This window comes from Thamnophis elegans, chromosome 2 (assembly GCF_009769535.1).
Source record: "Thamnophis elegans isolate rThaEle1 chromosome 2, rThaEle1.pri, whole genome shotgun sequence".
Classification (NCBI taxonomy): domain Eukaryota; kingdom Metazoa; phylum Chordata; class Lepidosauria; order Squamata; family Colubridae; genus Thamnophis; species Thamnophis elegans.
Genome location: NC_045542.1, coordinates 149,674,595 through 149,695,465, shown reverse-complemented (window position 1 = coordinate 149,695,465; position 20,871 = coordinate 149,674,595). Strand labels below are relative to the sequence as shown.

Here is a 20,871-nt window from a genome sequence, read left to right as displayed (position 1 = left end):
AGTACAGTGAATCTGTTACCATGGCAACTCCACTGTGCTGTACAGTAGAAGCCATTTTAAGGCACAATAGGCTGTATCTTAACAGAACACACACTCTGAGGGGTGTGGACATACCTAATGCTACTCTCTTCCCCTCTTTTCCCCACAACAACAACCTTGTGAAGTGGGTTGGACTGAGGGTGACTGGCATCCTTCATGAACCCAGGACTGATTTGGTGAAGCTTAACCTTCACCTTTTTCTTATCTCATGGGGTAGAGCAGGATAACCGTGATTGGTAAATTGTGGTTTGTTATGAGAACTCAGCAAATTGTGGTTTGTGCAGCCCCCCCATCTGATTAACTGAATCATGGTTTGGCATGATGCCTGAGCTTCATTTGATACCCTTAGGTGTTGGTGCCAACCCAGGAGGATCCGGTTTCAGCAACGCTCCCTGCCCGTGAGTTGCGGCGCAGTCTGCGATCTTCCACCACTTCCCCTTCACCCACCCATGTCCCAGAAAGACGAAGCCTCCGCCGTCACGGATCTGGGGCTGTGGTTGCATCCAGCACCCCGGCTGCCCCAGAGACCAGGCGTAGGGGGCTGCGGCAGCTCAGCAACGCAAGTCAACGAATGAGGATAGTGAAGGAGAGGCCACAACAGCCCGAAGAAGAAGAGGGCCCCAGGAAGAAAGCCAGGAATGAAGACCTGAACGCTGCTCCCATCCCTCAAGGTCGAACGAGGAGCTCACAGAGGGAATCCACAGCCGCCAGGAAAGTTACAGAAGTGGCGAAAGCTGTATCTGGCAGCAACCCCGGGGCCAGGGAGCCCACAAAACGGGTCAGAGGGGCTCCTGCTCCAGATCGTGGGCTAGAAGGACAGAGGGAGCATCCAAGGACTCGGGCCAGCAAGCTCTCCAGCAGTAGCAGCAGTGCTTCTGTGAGCACCCCAAGCCCAAAGGATTCTGGGAAAGACGCCAAGCCTGCGCAGGTGAATATCCAAAGAGAGGAAGGAGAAGCTGCTCTAAGAAAGCTTTCTCCCCTTTTCCGGGCAACAGATCCTTAATTGAATCATTAGAAGGACCACCTCCCTCTCTAGGTCTCGTACATCTATAACTGCTTAGATCAAGAGTCTCCAACCTCCGCAACTTTAAGCCTGGAGGACTTCAACTCCCAGAATTCTCCAGCCAGCTGGCTGGAGAATTCTGGGAGTTGAAGTCTGCTAGGCTTAAATTTGCTAAGGTTGGAGATCCCTGGCTTACACTGGTGGATGGTGCTGCTTTTCCACACATCCTTTCCCATTCAAACCCAGCCTTGACAGCCACAAGTGTCGTAAGCAGCCTTAGGCACACCTAACAGACTCCTGCCAGTCAGTCATCTTAAATGGGAGGGTCTCCAGAGTTTCCTGAGCCAATGGGGAGCATCCGTCCCCAACTTTCTGCCTTCCCTGATGTCTTGTGACAGCAGCTCCCACAATTCCCAGCTGATGCACCTATTTTGATCACTTAGTACAGGTGGTCCTCGACTTATCACCACAACTGAGCCCAACACCTTAGTCGCTAAGCGAGTTTCGCCCAACTTTTCTTGCCACAGTTGTTAAGTCAATTACGGCGGTTGTTAAACTGGTAACACAGCCATTAAGTGAATCTGGCATTCTCCCATTGACTCTGCTGGTCAGAAGGTCCCTGCAACCATCATAAATACGGGGATCAGGACCCTGCAACCGTCATAAGTACGAGTCAGGGGCCAAGCATTTGAACTTTGTGTCACGTAACCATGGGGAGGCTGCAAAGGTTGTTAAGTGTGAAAAATGATCGTAAGTCGCTTTTTCATTGCCGTTGTATCTTCAAACAGTCACTAAATGAACTGTTGAGTCGAGGGCTTCCTTTACACTGCTGCATAAGCTGAGTCTTGAACATCGGCAAGCTGGCAGGTCCAGGTTAAAATATCTGTCGGTAAAAACAGATACTAGAAGCCTGGGAATGAATGCAACCTGGTTAGTCTTGGTTTTGTGAAGCCAACAAACTTGGGGGTTGTTGAGCAGGGACATCTGTCATTAGATTGTGCGACTACTCAGGCCTCGTGAGCTGCTTTTAGGCAGGGGTCCCCCTCCAGGGAGTGAGCGGTGTGCTTAGGCCTTGTGGCCAATGGTTGTGGGGTTCTTTCACAAAATCTTCATACAGTTGGGGACTGATGGGCTTTTCCCCCCCGCTGTCTTCGCCAGGAACCCGTCTCCACTCCGTCTTCAGGAAGGAGGTTGCGGTGTCACAGCCCAGAGAGCAAAGCGACAAGTCAAAAAGCTTCATCAGGGAGTCGCAGCCGCCGCGCCACTGGACCTGGCAGCCCTGCCCCCAAGGTATGGCCTGTGCATATGATTAGTTTTGATTGATTAGCCCTTGGGCCATGTCAAAGGGTAGAGTTCCAGACACCAATTATTACTGAAATTTGATAAAAGTTATTTAAAATGGAGTTGGATAAAATACGATTTTAAAATGGAATTCGAATAAAATGCAATCTAAGACAAAACGGAATGAAATACAATAATTTAAGATATAGATAAAATATGATAAAAGGGACTCGCGGTGGCTCAGTGGCTAAGACACTGAGCTTGTCGATCAGAAAGGTTGGCAGTTCAGCGGTTTGAATCCCTAGTGCTGTGTAAAGGAGTGAGCTCCCGTTACTTGTCCCAGCTTCTGCCAACCTAGCAGTTCAAAAGCACATTAAAAATGCAAGTAGAAAAATAGGGACCGCCTTTGGTGGGAAAGTAGCAGCGTTCCGTGCGCCTTCGGGGTTTAGTCATGCTGGCCACATGACCATGGAGACGTCTTTGGACAGCGCTGGTTCTTTGGCTTTGAAATGGAGATGAGCACCGCCCCTAGAGTCGAGAACAATTAGCACTTATGTGCAAAAATAACCTTTACCTATGATAAAATTATATTTCGGCGACACCCCCTACAATCTACCCCAATCAGTCCTGCAGATATGCAGAGCTCAACCGAACCATTTTGCTTAAGTACTGTGCTGTACTGTGCATAGCAGAGGAGGGAGGGGTTGGGGCTGGAGAAGGGAATAGGGCCACTTGAGCTGCGTTGACTCCACCATTAGCCTGAAAAGTTTGTTGAATCTCCTCCCTCTTCTCTTTTCAGGTGCTGTTCACAGGTGTAATTGATGAGGAAGGAGAGCGGGTGGTGGCCGAGTTGGGGGGTACTCTGGCGGAATCTGTCTTTGACTGCACTCACCTTGTGACGGACCGCGTACGCCGCACTGTCAAGTTCTTGTGCGCCCTGGCTCGGGGAATCCCCATTGTGACGCTTGATTGGCTGGAGAAGGTAATTCACTTTTCTGATACCCGGAATTATGGTCACATGTCATGCCAATCGTTAATAGCAGTAGCACTTACCATATTTTTCAGAGTGTAAGATGCACCTTTTTCCCTCAAAAAAGAGGCTGAAAATCTGGGTGCATCTTATACACTGAATACAGCATTTTTTTTACCTCCAGAAACCCCGCCCCTTCACCAAAATGTCTGTGCATAGCTTCCAGGAAGCTTTCAGAGAGCTCCTGGGGGCTGGGGAGGGCAGAAATGAGCAAAAAATGGGCTGTTCTTTGCTCAATTTTGTCCCCCCAGCCCCCAGGAGCACTCTATGCCCTTTCCTAATGCCCTTTGTTTTGGGCAAAAAATGGGCCTGTTTTCACAAAAAACAGGCCGGTTTCCCCCCCCCCCCCCCCCGGAACATTCTACAAGCCTCCTAAGAGCTATTCATGCCTTTTAAAAAAACACACCTGTTATTGCGAAAAACAGGCTGTTTTGGGGAGGTTTGCAGAGTGCAAAAACTTTTTTTTTTAATTTGCCTCTTTAAAACCTTGCTGCATTTTATACTCTGATGCGTCTTATACTCGGAAAAATACGGTATATACCCCTTCACAGTACTTTACAACGTTCTCTAAGCGGTTTACAGAGTCAGCGTATTTCTCCTTTTCCCCACTTTGGAAGGATGGAAGGCTAAGTCAACCATTTTTCACACTTACAACTGTTACACCATCCCGTGATCACGTGATTTACATTCGGATGCTTGACAACTGACTCACGTTTATGACAGTCGCAGCATCCTGGGGACACGTGATCCCCTTTTACTACCTTTTCACAAGGAAAGTCAAAAGCGGGAACCACATTCACTTAATAACCGTGTTACTATTTCAGTTAATTCAGTTAACAAATGTAGGGAGAAAAGTTGTGAGCTAGGGCAAAATTCACTTAACAAATTTCTCCCTTAACAACTTTAATTTTGGGCTCAATTGTGGTCATAGGTTGAGGACTAGCTGCACTTTCATTTAAATATCCTCCAATAGAGAAAAACCCAGGAGCCTCTGAAAGCTAAGAGCTCAACAGCAGGACTACGGACAAGGCCCCATTGATTAAGGCAGGCCTGTTAAACTGGCAGCCTACGGGCCGGGTAAGTCCCATGCAGGCCATGCCCACTCTGGCTCTGCAAAGGCAAAAAACGTCACGATATGTCATGATCCTGCCCGTTACGCGATCTAGTTTGACACCCGTGGATTAAAGGTTAAGTGTTGTGGCCCGCCAGCAGAGCTGGCAGCAGATTCGGACAGTGAGGAGGTTGGGGAGGAACATGGGCCAGTCATGGAGTCTGGGAAAGGCTCTGAGGAGGGCTCTGTGTCGGAGGCAGAGGGGGCCAGAGCCGTATGCCAGTTATCAGATGCCTTCAGAGTCAGACATCAGTGAGGCAGAGGAACAGCTGGAGCCTGTTCCCAGTGTGCGCATGCGCAGAGTTGCCAGACGAAAGGAACAGCTAAAGAACAGGGCGTCGACTTGGGAGCAAGGCCACAGGTGGACGATGAATGGCCCCTCCCAGAGGAAATAAAAGAGGATTGGAGTTTGCAGGAGACAAATAGTTCGCTTAATTGGCTCGTGACTCCAAGACTTCTCGGCTGTCAGCTCTCCAAGCCGGATAAGGTCTGTGACTGTAAATCCTCCCTGGACAGACTTTGCTGGATGTGAATGAGCAGAATTCACAGTCAATTAATAAAAGGGTTTTTTAGTCGGGACAAGAAGTTTGCTTCATGCACTTGGGAAGCCTCGGTCAGAACAGTAACCTGCTTCCAGGGTAGAAAGGAAGAACTTCCTGTATGTATGTATGATCTCCCTTTTATTCCTGCTTCCACCCCACAGAGCAGACGGAATGCTTTTTTCCTGGCACCAAACAACTTCCTTGTTCGGGACCCTGAGCAGGAGAAGAATTTGCGGTTCAACCTCTCCACCTCGCTGCAGACGGCACAGCAGAAGGGAGCCCTGTTCCAGGTGAGCCCATTGCTTGCTGTCTTGGGCCCAGGTGATTCCTGAAGAATCCAGTATCCAGACTACCAGGAGGGGGAGAGGTATCCTCCCCTCACTCCTAGTGCTCAGAAGGCCCAGGTGCAAAAGAAGCATCTCTGTTTGAATTTCTCATGTTCTAAGCTAGGGGTGAGGAACGATGTTCCTTTTATGACTCATGGACTTTAACTCCCAGAATTCCTGAGGCAGTCATGGCTGCCTCAGGAATTCTGGGAGTTAAAGTCCATGAGTCATAAAAGGAACATTGTTCCCCACCTCTGTCCTAAACCAATTTCAACCCAGTTTAGTGGCCTCCAGGCCCATGAAACAACAGCTCCATTATCACAAGTACACACACACACACACAAACACCCCCCCCCTTGTGAACAGGTATTTGGGGATTGTGGGAAATGTGATTTGAGTCAACACACCTGTAAAGGGAAGGGAACCAGGCTGGGTAAAAGCTGCAGGGGTGGCTTTAGGCCCATCAGCTGCCAGCCTGCTGTGACACAATGCCCCTTTCTCTTTTTTTGGCCCATATGCCTAGCAAATGTGAGAAGTCTTTGATTTATGACTGTAATTGAGACTGCAATTACGGTTAAGTCATTGTGGTCCTTAAGCGGCTCGTACAGGTCCACGCCTGATTGTACATGGTGGCAGTTGCTAAACAAATGAGTAAATGGGGTTGTTAAGCCAAGGGCCGTGATCATTAAGCAAATCCAATTTATCCAACATGTGTTTTTTGCTGGAAACCAGCAAAAAAAAAAAGGGGGGGGAATTGTGGTCATGTGACTGTAGGATGTTGCAAATAGCCCTGGCTCCCAAAAAATGATCACACGACCACCAGAGACAAAAGTGTTACGGCCATCAGAGCTTCAAAATCTGGGCATTAACTACCTTTGGTGAGGTGTATCGTCACGTCAAATGGGCGCCATGTGACTGGTCGCTAAGTGAGGACTGCTTGTGGTAGTACCCCAGAGTTTCTTTCTCTGCAGGGCTACGAGATCCATGTCACGCCCAACGTGAAGCCAGAACCGGAACACATGAAAGACATTGTTAAATGCAGTGGTGGGACATTATTACCAAGAATGCCACGGGCCTTTAAGGTGAGTCGGAGCTGTTATTTTGTTGATTTTTTGTTTATTACCACATCGAGTTATAGGTTGGGCTGAGAGAGAGTGGCCGGCCCAGAGTCTAGCAGGAAACTTCCATGGCTGAGGAGGGCTGCAACCTGGGTCTCCCCATTCCTAGTCCAACCCTTCACCATGACCCTGGTTAACTTAATATTTCATTAAGTCATCCTCGACTTACGCCCACCATTGAACCCAATATTTCTCTTTCTAAGTGAGAGTTAAGTGAATTTTGCCTCACTACAACCTTTCTTGCCACAGTTGTGAAGTGAATCATGGCAGTTGTTAAGCTAATAACACAGTTATTAATCTGGCTTCCCCAATTGACTTTGCTTATTAGAAGATGGCAAAAGGGACCATGTGACCCCAGGACCCTGTGACTGCTATATATATATATTTATAAAAGTATAATATATATATATATATATATATATATAACAGTTGCCAAGCATTTAAATTTTGATCCCATGAGCATGGAGTTGTTGCCACAGTAGTGTGAAAAAAAGGCTGCAAGTCACTCGTTTCGGTATTTTCTTGTACAGCATTGCGCTTGGAAGCTCTCGGCCTGGCAGCTCTCCAAGGACTGATAAGGTCTGTTGTTGCAATGCACCCTTTAAAGACTCTCTGCTGGGACATTGCTGGATGTGAATGCTAGGAATTCACATTAGCCAAATAAAAACGGTTTTTTTAGGACAAGGAACCTGTTTTGCTATTTGCCTAGGTCAGAACATATAGTGGTTTTCCAGCAGGCAGGCAAATTGAGGTATATTGGGGCCATGCAAAAATGCGTGACTCAACTCTTCGACTGTGAAAAGAAGACGATCTGACCTTTTTCGTAACCTATTTCAGGAGAAACGTATTGTGGTATCCTGCCCTGAGGATCTGTTGCGCTGCAAACCAGCTCAGGAGGCCAGAGTCCCCATCACCAACGCGGAGTTCATCCTGACGGGTATTCTGCAGCAGACGGTGGACTTGGAGGCTCACCGCCTGGATGGAAATACGGGTCCATCTCCTGCTTCCAGCCCCCTTGTTCCCTCTACCAGAACCAGCAAGAGGCGGGCAGCCACACAGACGGCCCCAGCTCCGCCCAGCACAGCCAAGAGACGACGCTGATTCCCCCAAGGGCGGCACTGCCTTAAAATTGTACATATGGGTTTGGTTTTTTTGCCCCGCTACCAATAAATGGGCTTTGAAAAGACTTTTGATGGTTTTGGAATAGGGTCTTAGCAATTGGACAGGGCGCTAAATTAAATGGGGGAGAGGGAGAAAAAAAAACCCCTTCTAAATCAGTAGTTTAATTTTTTTTTTAAATTTAGATTTAAATCGGGGGCAATCCAACCCCTGGCAGCTTTCAGACCCGTGGACTTCAACTCCCAGGATTCTCAAGCCAGCCATGCTGGCTGGGGAATTCTGGGAATTGAAGTCCACAGGTTTTTAAATGACCAAGGTTGGACACCCCTGATTTAAATGGCTTTATTAGTTTTAGAAATTTAAATTTACTGGGCTTAAGATTTTAGGAATCAGTGCCTTTGATATAGAATTATAGCAACCAAAAGGTAGCCCTCATGGCAGTTACATCTATGTCTCTTTTATTGTTAGGGTGACCCACTGGAATTGCAATAATGTCAAAATGAACACACGTACCCATAAAATGGACAATTAAGTCAGCTTGAAAGCTGCTACAGCTTTGAAACAGCCTGTCAGAGACTGAATTCCCCAAAATGGGCAGAACTGGTGTGCAATGCCTAAAAAAGAACACATTTTTTTTAAAGCGTCGTTTGTATTTATTTAAAAAAATAAAATAGGAATTGGGGTAAAAGTTTCCCTGTCAGTCAGTGTTAGATTCCTGTAAAACCATGGACCAAATCACTTACTACTTTGGATCAGACATAAATCACTAGATTAAACCTCAGCTTCTAACATGACCTTGCTTTGATAGGGGTTGAGTCTTTTTTTTATTGATTTCTAGCAGATTGGCAAAAAGTTTTATCACCAGCTGTTAAATTGCAGCAAGGACATAATTCTTCCTCACCCCAAATATTATTTCTGAAGCTGAAGAAGTCTCTGTTATCTTGGGGGTGCATTTTTGAGCTGCAGCATTGGATGTTTGGTATAGAACAAAACACCTGAACCCAAAATTCTTTACATCTACCATTTTGACTTCTTATTTCAGTTGGGTGAATTTCATTTCCCCCCCCCTTCCAACCCCCTTAATAGATGCGTCAGGATTATATGATCAGGTGTGTGTCTTTTGGATGGAATACTCAGCAACATGCAAAGCCAATTATTGACTTCCTCTCCCATCAGGATGCATTGGAGAAAACCTCTGGATTTTTATTTTTTGGTATAGAGATGGGAAGTAATGGCCCTTTTATGACTTGTGGACTTCAACTCCCAGAATTCCTCAACCAGCATTGTTGGCCCTTGCTCTGTACTCAGCTGGATCTGGCCCATTTAAAAAAACATATTTCTTTATATCCAACGTTTATTATTTTTACAAATGATTCATATTAAATCTGGTTTCTTGTTCCACATCAAATAGGTTTCCATTATGTTCTATTTTGGGGTTAGGATTGGAAAATATGAAAACTAAACCAAACAAATCCTTTGTGTGAATACCATTTGTCTCAGGAAGCTGAAATATGGAGATATACCATAGCCATTTCTTTATTGAGTTGTCAAGACAATGGACAATTTGAACAGCTTTGACAGCTTCCAAAATTGCTTAGAAACTCCTAGGTTGTAATGTCTAATAATCACAGTTCTGCTGACTTAAAAGTGGCCAGCAAAATTGGTTTCCATCTGCCAACCAAAGAATTATGTGTCAAATACTTCTTTGAATTAAAAAGTAGGTATACCTGTTTAGTAATTAATTTGAATATGCCTAATATTCAAATTGTGGGTTTTTAAAAAAAACAACTATCAGGAAAGCCATTGGTGGAACTGGCAGAATCTGAGCAAACAGCAGGTTGGCAGATGTGCAGAGTCTTCTGTGGTTAATTTTAATTTCTAAATCAGTGTTTCTAAAATGTTCTGCCATTGTGGAGTTCTAAATCAACACTTGGAAAGCACCATCCTAGTAAAAGAATGTGAAACATCTGGATTTTTGTTCCCCAACTCTTTCATCTGCCATGGACATAGGAGACGCCTGTGTTCCATGTAGCAATAGCACTTAGACTTATATACCACTTCACAGTGCTTTATGGCCCTCTTTTTTTGCTTCATATTTTATTTTCATTTTCATAACACACACTTTTATGGCCCTCTCTTAAGCAGTTTACAGGGTCAGGCTATTGCCCCCAACACTTTGGGTCCTCTATGTAACAAATAACATGTTTCTTCTGGATATTTGCATGTTCTTGAAATATCATTGTCTTCCGTCCCGATTTTCCTTACATGCCCTTGACTGAGTAGACAGTATTTTTAAACCAGAAAAATTCACAGAGAACCATGTTGAAGTATAATTTATCTTTTAGTGTAATTCAGTCACCCGCAAGAAAAAAATAGCAACTCTCGGGGAGAAAAGACACACAGCTTCATGAAATTGATTTATGAAAGAACTTACTATATCTTTCAATCCTTTTAAAAAAGAGGCAGGTAAAAAAAACCCACCAGATTTCCCTCAAAATAAAAGCAATTTGGAAGACTTTTAAAGTCTTCAAATAGAGATTGGAGCATTTTAATTAAACAAGCAGATCTAAATCCATTTTAATCAAACAGGGATCTAAATCCTTTACATTCTCTATAGCAGGGGTCACTAACCTTTCGGACCTCAGGGACCACTAAATTCATAATTTTAAATCCCGCAGACCACTAATATGATTTTAAAAAAAAAAGATAAATAGCATTTGGTGCAATATAAAAATGCAAATATTTTTTATGTGGACCACCAGTTGGTGACCGCTGTTATAACAGGACATGTAGGACTGGAGATCTACAAATAGCAAAGAAAAGTTGTCTATTTTGTGCAACGTCGCCAGTCCAGTTCATCTGCCTCCATTTCTTACGTGCCCACTCACAGAAAGTAATAGGTACGCCTTTGTGGGAGGCTACAATTGCAATCTTTTCCGTCATTAGTTATTAAGACAGATCCGTGGATAGTCCTTGATTGGATAACCTGCTGTGATGCCATACCATGTTTTCCACCTATTCTTGAAAGATAGAAAAGACCAGAATGCTAAAGGCTACATCATCCATCGTAAATGAAGGAGAACATTTGCAAAGGACAAGACATGTGTTTCCCAATCTTGACAACATTTAACATATGTGGACTTCAACTTCCAGAATTCTCCAGCCAGGCTGGAATTCACCCATGATCCACCACCATGCTGTATGCTTATTGTGGGAAATGATAAGGATTTAAAAGAGAGGTTCAAAATAACTTGTCAAACGACTGCTGGCAGAATTTTAAAAGGTTTTATTTGTGTTGTTCGTGTACAAAGAATGGCTTAGCTTGCCACAAGTGTTATTTGCTATCTTTATCATCCTTAAGAAGCATTTGGACCTTCGCTATAATCCAGACAAGGACCCCTGAAATTTAAGTCTTGTTCAGTTCAATGAACCAAACCAACCATTGGCAATCTCATACTAACTATGCTGGATTACTATCCCCATCATACCCTATATGCAAGCTGTCAAGCTGTGGACAATGGTCACTGTAATCAAAACTTCCAGGAGTTTGATGGAAAGCTTGATCTGTACCAACATTAACAGAGGTGCTATTTTTTATTCTTCAGCCTCTAATAATCAGCATAAAGTCCACAGCTTGGAGGATAAATGTTTCTGTGGCTTCATTTGGAAAATGTCTACACTTGAGATTCAACATTGTGAGGACTGCAATGAATTTTAAAACCAACCAAGCAGAAAGCATTTTTTCTAGCTGCGTTTTCTTTTTTAAACACTTAAATACAAAACTTTTAAATACAAAAATAGCCTGCATAATAATCAAGAGTGCAAAGCTTTTGTATCTTAAAAAGAACCTACTGAAATAGCTCTTCGAAACAGCATTTCTGTTCTTCAGACTAAGGAATACTGGGGTTACAGTGCCGCCTGGGAGAGGAAACCTGCCCAAGAAGGGGGGAAAAAAATAAGACATTTTCAGAATAAAAAAATAATGTAAATTGTGTAACCCCTTATCAGTCCATAAGCCTGCAACTGCGAACCTATGGCACGGGTGCCCGAAGTGCCACGTGGCACCATGTCGCCTGGCATGTGTGGCATCACCCATTCCTCTTCCGGGTTTCTGGTGCGCATGCATGCGCGGCGATCAGCCAGCCTTTGTCCATGCGGCAGTGCCGGAAATTGGAAGAGCTCATCTTCTGTTTTTCGGCCTGAGCATATGCGCCGGCCAGGTGATTGTCATGCTGCATGCACACCAGTAACACTAACTGGCTAGTGCGCATGCCAGAAATCGGAACTTCATTTTCCTGTGTGCGCCATGCCTCCTGTGCAGCTCCTCTTCTGATTTTGTGGCCCCAAAGAGCATGCATGCTCCCTTTTCGGCACTCAATGCTGAAAAGGTTCACCATCACTGCCATAGGCTAACCTTCCCGTATGTAAAGTCTTCAAAACATGGGATTTACTTCCACCCCTACTTAAGGATGTGTTTTTGGCAAGATTTGGCCAGAGAACGTGGGACTTGCCAGTCTGAGAAGGCTTCTGCAGAAGGGATGGCATATCAAAGAATACAGATAGTCCTTGACTTCTGATTGGTCGCATGGCGACTGTTCAAAGTTATGATGAATCTACTGTGGGGCTATTTGGTTTATTAGATTTTTATTAAACTTACAACCCAGAGGTGCAGTTCAGCATGTGGGGAGCCCCCTGGTGGTCCCATGACTGAACTTCAGCTGCTCGGCAACATGACTGCATTTACGACCGTTTGCAGAGTCCCGCATGACAGTTTTACAATGGTTTGGCTGAAAACTGGCTACTCATTTCCAGGTTTTTGACAAAAACCCGAGTCCACAGCAAACCACTGATCTGCTCAACAAAAGACTGTAAAAATAGGCCAGTCATATGACTCATGTTTTACAACCGTCATGGCAGTCGTAAGTCGAGGACTACCTGTTCCCTTCCCCATCCCGTCCCATCAGCTATGATCTCATGTAGGACGGAAGACCGTAGCACAGAGTCCAGAAACCGACAATGCTCTTGTTGTGTCTTATTCCGTAATCTGTAATCTGCCTCCTTTTCTTACGTGTCTCCACATGGGAAGTAAAGGCACGCCTTTGTAGGAGGCCATTTGCTACCAAATCTCACGAACACCATTTTCTGCTTCAAAAAGCCTTAACTGAACCTGCTCTGGTTTTTGGCGGGAAGGGAGAGGAGATTAGTCTGAGGTAAAACATTAGCTGTGGGTTCAAATTTGTTTCTCAAATCACTTGTTCAGATGCCTCCTCCAGAAGGACTGGTCGGGGGTCTTTGGAATACTTGTTTAATTCCCTAAGTGGGTGGAAGTGGCCTGCAACTGTCTTGACACTGTGGAGAATCCACTCACTCAGTTCTGCTCTTGCTAGAACCCATTCAATGTCTCGTACCATAAAAGAACTCCAATCCAAATTTCAAACATAGTGTTTAAGTTCGACATCACCCTAAGCCCTGATTTGTTGTACCCATAGTTTGTGAGATAAGCCACCAAGACTGAATTCACACATAGCACCAACGTCTTATGAATTGTTCCTGCTGTCTGGAATACCTCACCCCTCGGAAGAGAGGTCAGCTCCAACCCTCCTGTAGCAGCTTAAAAGATCTGGCTGTCAGGTTCCCAAGTAACACTCTTAACGAAAGAAGACTCCGAGGCTTGAAGTTCCATTTTATTAGAGATGTCATATTGGCACATCTGGGAAAACCCGAATCTGAAAGCTTCCAGGTTTTCCCCACCCAAAAGAAAGTCCAAGCAACTACCCAGCACCCACATGTCCATCACAGGGTCCATTCGGACACCGTCCCAACTGGAGATGCCTCCCAGTCACACCACTCAAGTTGCAGGGCAAGTTGTCCTTTACTCTCTGAAAAAGGAATGTTATTTTGACTATATATATCTCCCATACGCCATATAATCCCCCCCTCCCATTTTCCCACAGCATTGAATATGAGAGGCCTGAAGGCCCAATGCAAAAGATGCCTTCCAGACATGACACTGGCTCTGGCAGTTGGCTTGGGAGTGGTTGGTGGATCCTACCTTCTCATCATATTCCCCTCCCCCTCTTTTAGTTAGGTTCTTTTATAGTATTTAGATTATTAAGAGCTGAGGTGGCACAGTGGTTAGAGTGCAGTACTGCAGGCCACTTCAGCTGACTGTTATCTGCAGTTCAGAGGTTCAAATCTCACCGGCTCAAGGTTGACTCAGCCTTCCATCCTTCCGAGGTGGGTGAAATGAGGACCCAGACTGTGGGGGCGATATGCTGACTCTGTAAACCGCTTAGAGAGGGCTGAAAGCCCTATGAAGCGGTATATAAGTCTAACTATTGCTATTGCTATTGAAAGCCCTATGAAGCGGTATATAAGTCTAACTGCTATTGCTATTATAAATTATACAGCATTATCCTTTAATATTGTAGGCTGCCCAGAGTTACCTCATATAGCAAGATGGGCATCTAGTAATTTTTACAAATACATGTCAGACCTGGAAGCCAGCTTTTGCATTGGGCCTTCAGGCCTGCCACAATTTCTACTGTGGGGAAATGGGAGGGGGGATTATATGGAGTATGGGTGATATATAGTCTAAATAATTTCCTTTCTGAGAGAGTGAAGGACACCTTGCCCTGCAGCTGCCGATTGTGTGACTGGGAGGCAACTCCAGTTTTGGATGGTGCTTAATTGGACATGTGGGTGCTGGGCAGGGGCTTGGAACTTTCATTTGGGTGGGGAAAACCTGGAAGCTTTCAGATTCGGGTTTTCCCAGATGTGCCAATATGACATCTCTAATAAAATGGAGCTTTGAGGAAACTCAACCCTCGGAGTCTTCTTTCGTTGGGGGTGTCGCTTGGAAGCCTAACAATAAATGGAACATATGAATTCAATAAGGGATCATCAAATTCTACAGGTAGTCCTCGACTTACAACCACAAGTGAGCCCAAAATTTATCTTATTAAGTGAAACATTTGTTAAGTGAGATTTTGCCCCAATTTGTGACCTTTCTTGCCACAACTCTTAAGCAAATCATATGGCTTCCCCACTGACTTTGCTTGGCAAACAGTTGCAAAAGGTGACCACATGACCTTGGGACACAGCAATGGTCATAAGGATGAATCAGTTGCCAAGCACCTGAATTTTGATCACATGATCACAAGGATGCTACAACAGCTGTGTGAAAAACGGTCATGAGTCACTTTTTTCAGTGCCGCTGTAAATTTGAATGGTCACTAAATGAACTGTTGTACATCGAGGACTACCTCCGCTTTGCTATTTTGGGAGGAACAGAATTACCTTTCTGGAAGACTCTGGCAGGACTCTGTTAGCTCTGTATTTCGAAACGACAAGATGTGGCACAGATGAACCCCAGGAACTCACGAAGGTGTCCCATCTGAGCAGAAGAGAAAAGAAAAGAGAGGACGAAGAACTCTGCCTTGGACACAAGACTGAGGCTGCCATCCAAGCCATGCTTACAAGCAAAGAAGCCCCGTTTAGATCAACTGGACTTACTTCTGAGTAAGTACCCCTTCGGTGGCTAGTCCCTGGTGTGGATGATAACCGTAAAATTTCTTGAGGTGACTTCTTCTTCTTAGAGATCAACAGTATACACCAGGGGGTCTCCAACCGTGGCAACTTTAAGCCTGGCGGACTTCAACTCCTAGAATTCCCCAGCCAGCAAAGCTTCCCCATTGACTTTGTTTGTCAGGTCACAAAATGGCTGTCTGGGGAATTCTGGGAGTTGAAGTCCGCCAGGCTTAAAGTTGCCAACGTTGGAAACCCCTGGTATAGATAACGAAGGACATCACTTACCTCATTCCAACCGTCCAAATTTTGCATGTAGAGAGAGAAAGCCAACGTTTTGCATGCAGCCCCTGAGTGATGACATCTGCTCACTGCATGCAGGGAAACTCGCACAAGGCACAACTTTTATATGGACTTTCCCTCCGAGTGCTCCCGAACAGGGGCAGACTATGGAAGGATCACCAAGGAGGATTGATTGGGCCAGGAAGGGTGGCACACCATGGGAGAGGCTTGTCGCTTGATGGGTGAGAGCGTAACAACAAATTTAACAACTGAAAATAAATAAATGAAACGAGGCAAGAGGCATTCATCAGACAGGACTGGGCGGCTGCGAAAGGAGAGACAAGGAGCCATGCGCATGAAATGCTCTGACAGGGCCTGAACATCATTCCCAGGAGGTGGAATGCAAGGAGTATCACATTGAAAAGCTTGCCTGTAGGATATCGACAGGGCTGGCGTGAGGAACACTTAGGCTACACAAAGCAGAGACGTTTCTGAAGGAGGCCCTGAAACAACTGGGGGAGAAGCAAAGGCATGAGTTTCCAGCGGTTGGCAGGATGGAACCAGAAGGACATTTTGACAGGACAGGAAGAAGAAAGACAAAACTTCAGCGGAATGGAAAGGAAGGCCGCGCCCACACCCATGTTGGGGTTAGTATATACCGAAATCATGGTGGCCAACCTGGAATCTCCATGCAGCCCATTTTTGATGCGAGGGGAGCAGGAAAAACGGGCCCGTTTCCAGCTTCCGGAGTCTGGGGGGTAGGGGAAAGCTGTTTCCCCCCCTCCCAGAGGCTCAAGGAAAGGCCCCAGAGCCTGGGGAAGGTGAAAATGCCTTCCCACCCCTGCCGTGGTGCAGGAGGCTGACTAGGCCACACCCACCATGGCCACGCCCACCTAGTAACCAAGTAGAGAAGCCGTTGCTGAAATGTTTGAAGCCCATCCTTGCTTTCTTCCATCAGGAATTTTATCAACTCATCTGCAACAGTTACTTACAGTTTGTAGAGGTTTCTATTATACACAAATCTCACAAGCTGTACACAAAGGTGAGCAAACCACCACCTTGAGGATAAATATATGTCAAGCAAATTCACCACAGGAAGCTGGTGAACATTACTCATAAGGTTTGGATTAAAAAAAAAAAAACAAATTTTTCACAACAAATAAGTAATGGATGGAAACTTATCAAGGAGAGAAGCAACCTAAAACTAAGAAGAAATTTCATGACAGTGAGAACAATTAGCCAGTGGAACGACTTGCCTCCAGAGGTTGTGAATGCTTCAATGCTGGAAGTTTTAAAGATGTTGGATAATGATATTGGGTTTTCCTGCCTGAGCCCCCGGGGGGTTGGACTAGAAGGCCTCCAAAGTCCCTTCCAACTCTGTTATTCTGTATTCTTGAACCTGCATACGTGCTGCCAAGACAGTGTTGACTCCTAGTGACTGCCTGGGAAGTACAGGTAGTCCTCAACTTATGACCCACAACTGAGCCCAAAATTTATGTTGCTAAGTAAGAGATTTGTTAAGTGAATTTTGCCCCATTTTATGACTTCCCTTGCTACAGTTGTTAAGTAAATCACTGCCATTGTTAAATTAGTAATGTGGCTGTTAAGTGAATCTGGGACATGGCAACCATCATAAATGCCACTCAGTGGCCAAGCATCAGAATTTTTATCACGTCACCATGAGGAATGCGGCAATGGTCAAAAGTGTGAAAAATGGTCGTGTCGCTTGTTTCAGTGCTGTTGTAACTTCCAACAGTCACTAAGTGAATTGTTAAGTTGAGGACTACCTGTACATAAGAAATAGACTCCTCCCCGGTGTGTTGTTTTTAATCACCATTTTGGCAGTCCACTGCCATGCAGATCATATACTGCAAAAGAATTCCCATTCTAAATGCTGGGCATGTTGTGGATTTGGGGGGAGGGACCCCAGGTCAAGCTAGCACTATTACCATTCTATAAAACCCTAGTAAGACCACACCTAGAATACTGCATCTAGTTTTGGTCACCACTATAAAAAAGCTGTTGATACTCTAGAAAAAGTGCAGAGGAGAGCAACCAAGATGATTAGGGGACTGGAGGCTAAAACATACGATGAACAGTTGCAGGAACTAGGCATGGCTAGTCAAGAGAAGGACCATGATAGAAGTGTTCCAATATTTGGGGGGACTGCCACAGAGAGGAGGGGTCAAGCTATTTTCCAAAGCCCCCGAAGGTCAGACAAGGAATAACGGATGGAAAGTGACGAAGGAGAGATTCAACCTAGTGTTGGAAGAAATGTCCTTCTGGGTTCGGCTCCAAGTGGGAAAAAGACACTGGAGACATGGACACTGCTTGGAAAGATGATTATAATGGTGGACAGGACCACATGGCTTGAGCCCTGAACAGAAAAGGTGATCACATGCTTCAATGTTGGTGGAGAAGAGAAGGGGAAGCAAGGGAGGAAGAGAAGCCGAGTCCCTGGTTTTATGCCCTCTCTGGCCTTTGATCTTGAGCTTGTATTGTGATTGGTTGTCAGACTCCCATGGGGCCATGCAGGGGCAACTCTCCAGGCTGCGTTTTGAATCCAGGTCTGGTTGAGTTCTCAGATGCCATGTGGTGAGTTATGCCTTAATCCCATCACTCTGGAGATGAAGGGGAGAACTCTTTTTATTATTTAAAGTGGACTAGCTCAGGCTTTAATGGCTCATTGACAAAGGGCAGGAAGCTACAGAGAGCTATTCTGTCTTTTAAAACATGTTTCTTTCTTTTCACATCCAGAGAAATATTCTGCCCTTTCAATATTTCCTAGGATATTTCATTTTTCTGGGAGAGGGCTGAGTGATAACTTCCTACACTAGAAATAAGGAGAAATTTTCTGACAGTGCAAATAAATCAACCAATGGAACAGCTTCATCATTGGAGGCTTTCAAGAAGAGATTGGACTGCCATCTGTCAGAAATGGTAGAGGGTCTCCTGCTTGGGCAGGGGATTAGATTAGATGACCTACAAGGTGCCTTCCAACTCACTTAAACTGCTATTTCATACATTTACAGGGCTATAAGACAAGAGTTACAACGACATCAGGAACACCTGTGTCCTTTCTCCCGGCCATGGGAAGCCAAAAAATAAAATAAAATCTAGGCACGTTTGCAACCCCTATTCACGTTTGGTCCTTTGCATTAAAATAAAACTACTCCAGAGCCCATCTCCGGCCCTTTTTGAACATCACACGCCACGATGCAGAGGGGACATCGGGTGACAGCAACGCCACCTACCAAGGGAAAAAAACCAAGCTCTCGGGAATTATCATTTTGTCCTCTTATCCCAGGTCTGGGTTCAACCAAGGCGCTGGACTACCGATCCCATCATCCCCCGCCAGAGGGCCAGGACAGCTTTTCCCCAGACAGATCTTTAGAGGTGCCGCCTGGATGGGATCATGGAAGTTGGGCTCCCCCAATATCGGGGCAGCCGACGCGGACGTAGCTTACCCGGCTTGTTTCACCGCTTGCTCCCAGACAGCCGGAGCATTGCACGGACTTCGGGGAAAGAGCCGGCGGTCTGCCCGGTGAACGAGCCTCCCGTGCGAACAGGCTTTTCGGAGAAGGCCGGCGCTCGCCTTCCCTTAAATTGCCTGGGCGCCCGTCCCGAAGCCTCGCCTGCCCGCCGAGCCCCAGACACGCTCCGCCGAGGCGATGCCGACGGATGCAGCACGCTCCCCGCCGTTCCCCACCGCCCACCTCACCCAGCACCCGCGCAAAGCCTGCTGGGATTGCGCGCCTGGACCCGAATTTCCTCTCTCCTTCCTCTCATTGGCTGGATGCGGCGACCTCGCTCATTGGCTTCTCCCGAGTTCGGAGGGCGGGGCGAAGGGCGGAGCCTGTCCCCTGCAATTCTAGCTAAAGTCTCCGCAGTGGGGCTGTTCCGTGAATACAAACTCAGTGGGTTTTGTTTTGTTTTGAATTGCTGTTCCGTTGGGAGGAATTAAAGAGAATTGAAAAGAAAGAAAAAGGAGGAGCAAAAGATAGACATTGGAAGGTATTAGAGGAATGCAGTTTTATCTTCGCTGCCTCCACATGGCAGTGAAGCAAAATTTGGTTGCTTGGGTTAATTTATTGAATTACTGATATGGATCAGGCCTCGTGCCTCGCCCCCCTGTAAATTTAATACAATCTTAGTTGGCTGGGGAATTCTGGGAGTTGTTAAAGTCCCCTTATCTGAAAGCTGCCAGGGTCGAGAAACACTGCATTAGATTAGAGCAGAGGTCTTCAAACTTGGCAACTTTAAGACTTGTGGACTTCAACTCCCAGAATTCTCCAGCTGGAGAATTCTGGGAGTTGAAGTCCACAAGTCTTAAAGTTGCCAGGTTTGGGGTCCTCTGGATTAAGAGGGATTTAGTCATTCAGTTGCCATTGCGCTGATGGAAAAGCAATTTTCGATTAGCTTTCCTGTCCCCCAAAACCAGAGGTGGGTTCCTACCAGTTCTCACCTATTCGGTAGAACCGGTTCGTCAAATCTACCAAACCGGTTAGAAGAGGTTCCACCAGTGGACCCGAAAAGCAGGCCACACCTACAGAAGAGGTTCCAAAATTTTTTGAAACCCACCACTGGTCCTTGGATATGATTATTCTACACTATCCTGCTCATATTTATAAAACTCAGTGCCTCTGTGAAAGGTAAGGATGACTACTGCGTTTGTGGTGCAATCAGAACATTGTGTGTGTTCAAGTTGCTTTAACGCAAACCAAAGATGCGTTTTAAAAAACAAGTTTACATCATATTCTTATGCATGCCAGTGCTGTGTGTGAGGTAATTTAAGGTGGTTCTGACAAGTGTCGTCGGCATCTTCATATCTGGTCACATGGGCAGCAAGCCACTCCCATCCGATCACATGGGTGGCAAGCCACTCCCACAAAGGAGGCCACACCCACAGAGTAGGTTCAAACAATTTTTGAAACCCACCACTGTCCAAGACAGATTCATTCTCTTAAGATCCAACTCTCAACTTTGGCTAAAACCAAGGGCTACTTTCTTAACTCCCACTCAGCCTCAGCCTCTCTCCCCTTCCCCATTTCGGAAAGATAGTCCTGCAAAGCTAAGGATTAGATCTCTTTGTTGGGAGCCTTGCGTGACATCCCTTAGCAACCCACATGTCAACATTCTCCATTTCTTTCCTTTGTTGGCAGGGTTTGCACCCCTCTCCCTTTTACCCTCACTGCTTGCAATTTTTTTCATTCCTTCAGCGACTTGTTTTTCTTTTTCTCCTCATTTCCTTTGCCCTATGTTTCAGCTGCACCAGTTGCGCCCGCTTTCAAATTTTGCTATTGCTTCAATAATCCTTCAAAGGGACATATTAAAAACTGTCTAGACAAAGAGAGGGCTGGTGGGATGTACACTATATCAGAATGGCTAACTTCCAGGTCTAAATCTTTTTTCAATTGCCATTTTGTTTATTTTTTTTTCTCCTTGGAGCTTACAAGGTTAACTTTTTCCACTGTATGGACTACTCAGTTGAAT

At 45.6% G+C, this 20,871-nt stretch overlaps 2 protein-coding genes across 5 annotated transcripts in view; one reads left to right on the top strand and one right to left on the bottom strand.

Moving 5' to 3' along the window:
- The window catches only part of LOC116503298 (mediator of DNA damage checkpoint protein 1-like), a 41,697-nt gene extending 33,997 nt beyond the window's left edge, over nucleotides 1-7,700 (top strand). For all 4 annotated transcript variants that reach the window (XM_032209617.1, XM_032209615.1, XM_032209616.1 and 1 more), the window contains 6 exons: nucleotides 389-967; nucleotides 2,201-2,332; nucleotides 3,123-3,305; nucleotides 5,168-5,296; nucleotides 6,304-6,414; nucleotides 7,288-7,700. In XM_032209617.1, coding sequence (XP_032065508.1) covers nucleotides 389-967; nucleotides 2,201-2,332; nucleotides 3,123-3,305; nucleotides 5,168-5,296; nucleotides 6,304-6,414; nucleotides 7,288-7,551 — 1,398 coding nt within the window. In that variant the 3' untranslated portion in view covers nucleotides 7,552-7,700. The remainder of the gene's footprint in view (nucleotides 1-388; nucleotides 968-2,200; nucleotides 2,333-3,122; nucleotides 3,306-5,167; nucleotides 5,297-6,303; nucleotides 6,415-7,287) is intronic.
- The window catches only part of LOC116503304 (zinc-binding protein A33-like), a 902,198-nt gene that overhangs the window by 503,443 nt on the left and 377,884 nt on the right, over nucleotides 1-20,871 (bottom strand). The window lies entirely within an intron of this gene.